This window comes from Buceros rhinoceros, unplaced genomic scaffold, assembly GCF_000710305.1.
Source record: "Buceros rhinoceros silvestris isolate BGI_N320 unplaced genomic scaffold, ASM71030v1 scaffold6638, whole genome shotgun sequence".
Classification (NCBI taxonomy): domain Eukaryota; kingdom Metazoa; phylum Chordata; class Aves; order Bucerotiformes; family Bucerotidae; genus Buceros; species Buceros rhinoceros.
In genome coordinates, this window is record NW_010425019.1 from 6,003 (window position 1) to 13,977 (window position 7,975).

General features: G+C 45.9%; 1 protein-coding gene across 1 annotated transcript in view; it reads left to right on the forward strand.

Annotated features, from left to right (window-relative positions):
* The window catches only part of DGAT2 (diacylglycerol O-acyltransferase 2), a 25,307-nt gene that overhangs the window by 5,922 nt on the left and 11,410 nt on the right, over positions 1 to 7,975 (forward strand). Inside the window, exons 2-4 of the mRNA XM_010140986.1 lie at positions 2,953 to 3,072; positions 4,090 to 4,197; positions 5,073 to 5,143. Of these exons, the coding sequence (XP_010139288.1) occupies positions 2,953 to 3,072; positions 4,090 to 4,197; positions 5,073 to 5,143 (299 nt within the window). The remainder of the gene's footprint in view (positions 1 to 2,952; positions 3,073 to 4,089; positions 4,198 to 5,072; positions 5,144 to 7,975) is intronic.

Genomic DNA, 7,975 nt, shown 5'->3' on the forward strand with positions numbered 1-7,975 from the left:
CTGACTTTTTTTTTACAGAATTATTCACCCTAACTTTGGGGATTTCCTGCCAAATGTGAATAGTTGTGGCATGGGATTTTTGAGATTCCCTATTCTAGTGTGGCAAATCAGTGTGTGGTGACAGTAACACATTTTTCTCTCCCATCTCAAACAGGAGAAATATTTGCTGAATTCACTCTAAATACTCTGCTGTGTTACTGTATAAAGAACTGCCTTCAACATGAGCTCCTGCTTCACACTGGATCAGTGCTGTAGGTTTCAGTTTACTGGCAGTTGCAGTGATAGTCATAGATTCTTGAGATTGGAAAAGAACTTTAAGATCAAGTCCAACTGTTTCCCCCAGCACTGCACCCCACTAACTTCTGTCCCTTAGGACCAGCTCAACATGTCTGTTAAACTCCTCCAGGGACAAGGACGTCACCGCTGCCCTGGGCAGCCTGGGCCAGGCCTGGACAGCCCTAACAGGGAAGAAATTGGTCCTCGGGTCCAACCTAAACCTCTCCTGGTGCAACTTGAGGCTGTTTCATCCTGTCACTTGGGGAGAAGGGACTGACATCCATCCCCCCACCCCCAACCTCCTATCAGGGAGTTGTTGAGAGCCAGAAGGTTTCCCCTGAGCCTCCTTTGCTCCAGGCTCTCTTTCTCCAGGTCCCTCAGCTGCTCCTCAGCACGCTTGTGCTTCAGACCCTGCACCAGCTTCATAGCGCTCCTCTGGACACGCTCCAGCCCCTCCACATCCTCCTGGGAGTGAGGGGCTCAAAACTGAACCCAGGATTTGAGGTTTGTCCTCCCCAGTGCTCCCAGTCCAGGAGGATGATCTCTGCCCTGATCCTGCTGGCTGCACCAGCACTGGTACAAGCCAGGATGCTGTTGGCCTTCTTGACCACCTGGGCACACTGCTGGCTCATATTCAGCTGATCTATCTTTGACCAAAACTTGGTGTTCTTGGGGTAGTTAATGCTCAACCTGTTGCTAGGTTTATTTACTCAACATAGACTAAGCTGAGCCAAGGGGCTGATCTGGCTCTAGATTTAGGCTGCCATCTCTGGTGTGACTCCCTGTTGGCATCCTTTATTAGCAGAAAATACTCAGGAAGGCACGTAGCTGTTGGTGTAGGGACCATGTGCAGGCTTAATGTTAAATGGCCTTTAAGAGGAGCAGTGAAGAAACTGTGAAACTACAGCAGTTCTGCAGGTGCAGCCACTGGGCATTAATCCTATTGCACAGACTGTCAGCAAGGGCAACAGTTAGCAAAGACTGCAGAGATGCTTGATGTATTTAAATGAGTCATCACTCAAATATTCTTTGTAGAAACTACCAAATATTATAGTGCCTACTTATATCTAGGAAAGAAGATCTTTTTGATTACTTTCAATAGACTAAGGGCAACATCAGCAGAGAGAGAGTCTTTATCCCACTCTGCTCAGCACTGCTCAGGCCACACCAGGAATTCTGAGTTTTGGTCCCTGCTGTACACAAGACATGAGCAGGCTGGAGAAGGTTCAAAGAAGGGCCACAAAGATGACCCAAGGACTGGGAAGTTGCCATATGAGGAAAGGCTGAAGGAACTGGGTTTGTTTAATCTGGAGAAAAGAAGACTCAGGGAAGACCTTCTCAGCATGATCCAGTAACTAAAGGATGGCTCCAAAGAACATGGAGACTCCCTTTTTACAAGTAGTTCCATGGAATAGATGAGGGGTGACAGGTACAAGTGACTCCTGGGGATATTTCTATTGGACACAAGAGGAAAATTTTTCACCACAAGGACAAACAGCCATTGGAATAACCTCCTCAGGGAAGTGGTGGAGTCCCCAACATTGGACATGTTGAAGATTCAGCTGGACGGGGTGGGCCAGCTTGTCCAAACTGGGCTTTGGCTAAGAAATGTTGGACCAGCTGAACCTTGAGGTCCCTTCCAACCCAGTATTCTGATTCTATCACTGCTGTGGTATCACCACTAGCAGTGTCGGGTCCTGCTAGCACCAGCAAGGACTGAACCCATTCGATATAATCGCTACTCAGCAGCATTGCATCCCTTTTAGTAACAGGCTCATCCTTAAACAGAAAAGGGAATACGTGAACATGCCTCCTGGCTTGTTCATAGGCCAGCAGCTTGACTTCCATTTTAGCCAGTTGTTATGGTGCTTCTAAAATAATGACGATAAGTGAAGAAACTCACTTGCAAGTTCTTTCTGGAGGTGGCTGAGCATATTGGCAAACGCTGCAATGGATGATTCCTCACACAGAAATCAAGTTGTTCGCTTCAGTATTTTCACTTGGCTTTCTTCCCACTTGAATAGTTTAAACTTGTAAAAGAGTGGCTCTCAACTCCTTCCTCATTTACTGCTTTAGAAATACAGTGATGGTTTTCCTTACCCTTGGAGCTGTGGGTGCATGGGGTTGTGGTGTTGTGGCATTGCTCAACCAGCCCTTGAGCTGTGCTATGTAAATGCTGGAGCTCGGAGTTTTCCTTGAACACACACGTAGGAATTGTGCAACAGACCTAGCGAAGGGTGGATGAGCAGCAGTTCAGCTCACAGCCTGGGAGGTGCTTGCCTGTGGTTTGGAACAGCTGATCCTTATCTTAGGGTGAACTCATGGGTTTCCCTCTTATCAAACACCACATCCAGGAATTGGCAGTTTGAAGCAGAGGTACGTTAGGACCGCGTGTTAATGTCCTCTGTGCTTTTATAGTCAAATAGAAACTTGCTCAGGTGGGAGCTGATGTTACCCATTAATCTCCTCCAGTATCTCCAAAAGAGCTGGACGTTTGCACACAGCAACCTTTCCAGGATGCTTAAACTCCATGGGAAATAGTGGCCTTTGACAAGCCTCAATCTAAAAGCAAACTGCACAAACACTGATTTAAAACCCCCTATGTGAAAGAAAAGCATTGTTATCTTTGCTCAGTGTGCAAATGTAACTCTATTTCTGATTTTTTTTTTTCCTCAGGCACAGGATCGAGCATTCTTTCTGCTCTGCAGGATTTGTTCTGGCTTTCTAAATCCAAACTAGAGAAACAACTCCAAATCATCTCTGTGCTGCAATGGGTTCTCACTTTCCTTATCATGGGTAAGTTAACACCTTTTAGCCTAAAGCAAATCTTTTTTCAGCCTTAATTCTGGGAGAATGTCAGTACAGATGTTAACCTTTACTTAATTACTGCATGTGCCCTGGAGCGGGGCAGTTTCTGGGGTGTGTTGTCATCGTAAAGCATACCTGCATGTTTTGTTATTTTGGCAATAAATGACTTTACCTGGCTCTAGAAAAACATAGGAGCTGTGGAAAGACCTACTGATGTTTAGGTCATGTCTGTGTCCACCACCCAAACAAGACTGAAGCAATTGGGAATCTCTTCCCTGACTCAGTCAGGGGAATGTCCAGAGAGACAAAACTTCTCAGAAGCAACTGCTAACTGATGGACCTGATCACAACAGGAGTGCCTTTCTCTTGGCTTGGTCTCTTTCCAAGAGGTACCAGAGATGGGCAAGAAATATGTGTTAGACCAGTAAAACAGTCAAGCCTGTTTGTCTCTGCTTGCTTCTGCTATAAGAAGCCCCAGGCTGCTCTGCTCCATAGGATTGTTGATAATTAAACTGGAGAAGGATGCTGATTGCAGTCAGTCAAGCAAATCTCATTGTTTCTTCCCCGTTTAGCTTGTGCTAAAATGGTGACATCATTTATGGGTGGGATGTCTGGCACCCTGGTGGGATGGCTGGTGTAATGTGTGGAAAATTTGTCTAGCTGTGGAAGAAACCCTCTTGGTGTGAGCCACAGAAATCTGGATGCTCATCAAGTTTTGCTCTTGCCTGGTGAAGTGGCTGGCCCACGTTGATGCTACAGAAGAGAGACCTGAGAAACCATGAAGGGGAGGTTGAGGTACTTCAAAATAGGAGGTTTAGTGGGAGAGGTCTCAGCCCTACATAAGGGTTATTTAGCTAAATCCAATTTGATTGAGGATTAATGACATCAGATTGAGACTAAGGCTTCAGTGTAGAAGGGTCAAAAGGCAAGGGGCTCTTTATGCAAGTGTAAATGCAAGCCATAACCTGATGCAACCTTGTTTTCTTCTTTCTTGGACCTACCCAGGTATTGCTTGCACTTTAATCCTCATGTACATACTGTGCACAGATTGCTGGGCGATTGCAGCTCTGTATTTAGCCTGGCTGGTATTTGACTGGAATACACCAAAGAAAGGTAAATATTGCAGAATAAATCCTTGTGGTTTAAGTGTCCTGTCCTCATATTTGGACAACGAAGCAGTTCCTTGTAATGGGTGACCTCCCTTCTTAGTGGGATATGGTTGAATCACTGACCAAAAGCATTATTCAGTGACGCAAACAAAGGTCAGCCATTGGCATGAGCAGTGACTGCAGGTTTTATTGATGCCTGGAGTAACATCGACTAACTTCATGCCATTGCTGGCTTGTAGCAGCATCTTTAAGGTTTAGGTTCCTCCTGTAGGTTAGAAAGATCAAGATAAAGATCTTGAATCTACATAAAGATTCAAGATCTTGCTGTCCTCTTCAGCTCTTCCAAGGTTCAGATCATGGCATGGCTATTAATACGTGGCTGCTGTATGGAATCAGTGTTGCTGCACATAAAGCAGGAAACTTGGATTTCGGAAAACACCTGTAGAAACCAGCTCTGAGAAGCCACTGCAGCAATGGCAATGTGCTTTGATGACGACTCCTTTCATAGCCAGATAAGGCAACGGAGAATTGTGTTTAAGACTGCTGGAATCATCCAAGGTCTTGGCCTTTCCCAAAGAGTGACTCTGAAGTTAACATTGAGTTGTTTCTAGCTTGAATTGTCCATTGTCCAACTACAGCAGGTTATCAAGTCAGATCCTACCCCAAATTTGTAGTCAGGAGTTAATTAGCTTGAGGTACACAGAAGTCCTGAGCGTGGATGGTTTCATCTGGTTTTAGTGAAAGATGCAGGTGCCATGCTTAGAGGAAGGAATTGTTGATTTCTCTAGTGAGAGGGCAAACTACCTGGAGTCCTCTAGGCATTTTGGTGGGCACACATGTGGAAAGAGCTTTTAAAGCATTGTTTTTCTTTCTTTTCAGGTGGAAGAAGATCTCAATGGGTGAGAAACTGGGCTATATGGAGGTACTTCAGAGATTATTTTCCAATAAGAGTGAGTAATAGTTTATGGACTGGGATTTAACTGGTTTAGACTGAATTGTAATCACCCCTGTGGAGATGATGTTGTACCTACACCAGTCTATCTTTGATGTTGAACTGTAGGACATGGCTTAGTTACCATGGCCATGCTACTACTTGGAGTGGCTGTGGTTATGAAATCTGCAATGCATCACCAGTGATGGTATCAAGATTTGTAGAAGCTGCTGCTGTTGATGGTCTTTTCACCAGGCTTGAGGCAATCTGTCCTGTAGCAGTGAGGTTTCCTGTTCATCTCCAAGTTCTCTTCAGTGCTGTAGCAGTCCTGTGCTGTGCCCAGCCCTTCCTCTGTTCCCCTCCTGTAAATCTAGCTTGGTTTTGGTCTGTTTTCCAATCACACCCTCGGGCAGCAGTGTATCGCATGAGAATAGCTGGGAACCCTGAGCGCCAAAAGTCTTACCACTTCACCAGAAGCAGTGAAACCAGTGCTGGAGTCTGGCTGCTTTGGGGAGCTCCAGTTCTGTCTTGGAACTTGCTCACCTTCTGTTTGTATTTTCTCTGCTTGTTCAGGCATGTTGCAGACAGAGGACAGGGCTGTCAGTCTGCTCTGGGAACTGCTGAATTAGCTGAAGGGCTTGGAAGGGACTGGAGGCCAAATTCAGCTGGGTGGGAACTTGATCCTCTTTGGAAGGACATGCAGCTTAAAGGACTGTTACGTAAGGCTGTTGACAAGTTTTATTCAGCCTGAGCAAGAGGGAGGGACCTTTCATGGCTTTTGAGCTTTCTATCCCTAAGATAGTCCAGCTTCAGTGAGCAGAAGGGAATCCAATTCCAGAGGAAGCCAAAGAGGCATAAGTTGGAGTCCTCCTTTGCAAAGTTACTTAAATTCTCAGGGTGCCTGAACATGCTGCTGACAAAAAAAAAAAATAAACCTAGTATTGAAGATCGGTCTCAAATGTAGTGTCTTCTAGTACAAAGTCCTCAGGACTATACAAACTCTGCCTTCTTGATATTGCTGAAGGCTAAAATGGGCTATTTTCTCCTGTGGACTTGAGTCAAGAGAGTTGCCAGTAATGGCTGGTCCCCTTGTTTCACCATTCTTTGGCGTGTTTCAAGTCATAGAATGGTTTGGGTTTAAAGATCATCTAGTCCAACCCCCCTGCAGTGAGTAGGGACACGTGCAACTAGAGCAGGTCGCTCATGGAGTGGCTAAATTCAGCTGTCTTCATGGAAACATGTTCTGCACCAGCCATGCAGGTCAGATCCACTGTAGATATTAGAAGTCTGTCAAACTATTTGGTTGGTCAAGTAGGTTTAGTGATGAGAAAGGGTAGATAAAACCAGCAGAGAAGTTCAGTTTAGGTAAATACTTGGTACTTCATGCAGTACATTCGTGAGAATCTCTTATGGCTGTAATTCCTTTGTCACTGAGGGAGTAGAGTTGTGCAAGGTTTATGAAGCCCACTGGTAAATGGTGTGCAAAGGGCAGAACCTGAGGGCTGAACTCTATGGATTAACTGCACCCACCAGGGGGATTGGCCAGTTGGCTGCATGATGGTTAAAAGCTGCTACAAGGGATCACGGGCCTGCAAGGTGCTAGAGGTGGTTGTCTATGTCACTCTCGTAAGGAGTTGTACCACCACCAGAATGGCTTGGATTTGAGCTTGCTAAGAGCAGGGGAACTCCTTGGATGAACTATTCACCAGTCTTCAGTCAAGGAGACTGGTCTAGAGAGGATCACTGGTTTAAATCTTCTGTCTGCAAAATTCACTTGGACTAGATCCTGGACTGTTGATAATGGCTTAGCAAGGCTTGTTTTGTCTCCCTGGCTTGTGGCTTGTTGGGACAGTCATCTGCTGCACCTCATCTTGTGCAGTGAGCACCACGAGAGCAGATTACACCAGTGACAGTCTCACCAGTTGCACTTGTGATGCTAAACTCAGTTTTTGCAAGCTCTGCAGTGGCTGCAGATCTGAAGGTCAGGGTTTCCTTGTACCTGGCTGGTGTGAACTCAGACTTGAGGATGCTGAATCTGGCCAGACTGAAACATCACCAGTATCAAGCTCTGACAAAGCTGTATGCTAGAATGTGTGCATCACTCCCTGGCTCTATCTTCTGGCATCAGGCTTGCTGTATCAGAGTGGCTGTAGGAGAAGCATGATCTGCTCTGATATTTATACTGATTAGACTTGGTCTCTACCTCAGTTGGCAGTGCCTTCCTTCCTGAAACACCAGGAGGACAATTGTACCTGGATCTGCAGAGACCAGGTCATGCTTTGTTATACTGAATGGATTTAGGAGCCTTCTGAAATCTGCCTCAGTTCCTCAGCACGAGCAGAGATTGTTCACATTCACTGGGACTTCATGCGGGTGCTCTGACAGTAATAAGGTATTTTAGGGCACTAGAAGCTTAAGTTTGTCTGCTGCTTAGTGGCTGGCCTTGTGAATAGTGCATTAAGCTGAGCAGTGTGTGAAGTAGGTGAGGAAGCTTCCAGTGAGCTAAATCCTGGTGCTGAACTGCCAGGTAAATCCCAAGCTCTTGCAGGTGAGCGTGGTGCTGTGTGCGTGGTTGGACTTAACCCTGCTGCTGTGGAGACAGATGAGATCCCAGCAGCATGTCATGTGATCTCCTCAGATCAGCAGGACGAGTGCCACAATCTAAAGGTCTTGTTTAGGTAAAAAAGCCATCTCCTGAGCGTATGAGCACTGCTACTTCCTATCTCCATGTGCAACTGCACTTCAGATGGCAAGGACTGCAGACCTTTGGCTCACCTTTGCCAAGCAGTGAGCATTTCACAGAATCATTTTGGTTGGAAAAGCCCTTTCAACTCGTCAAGGCCACCCATTC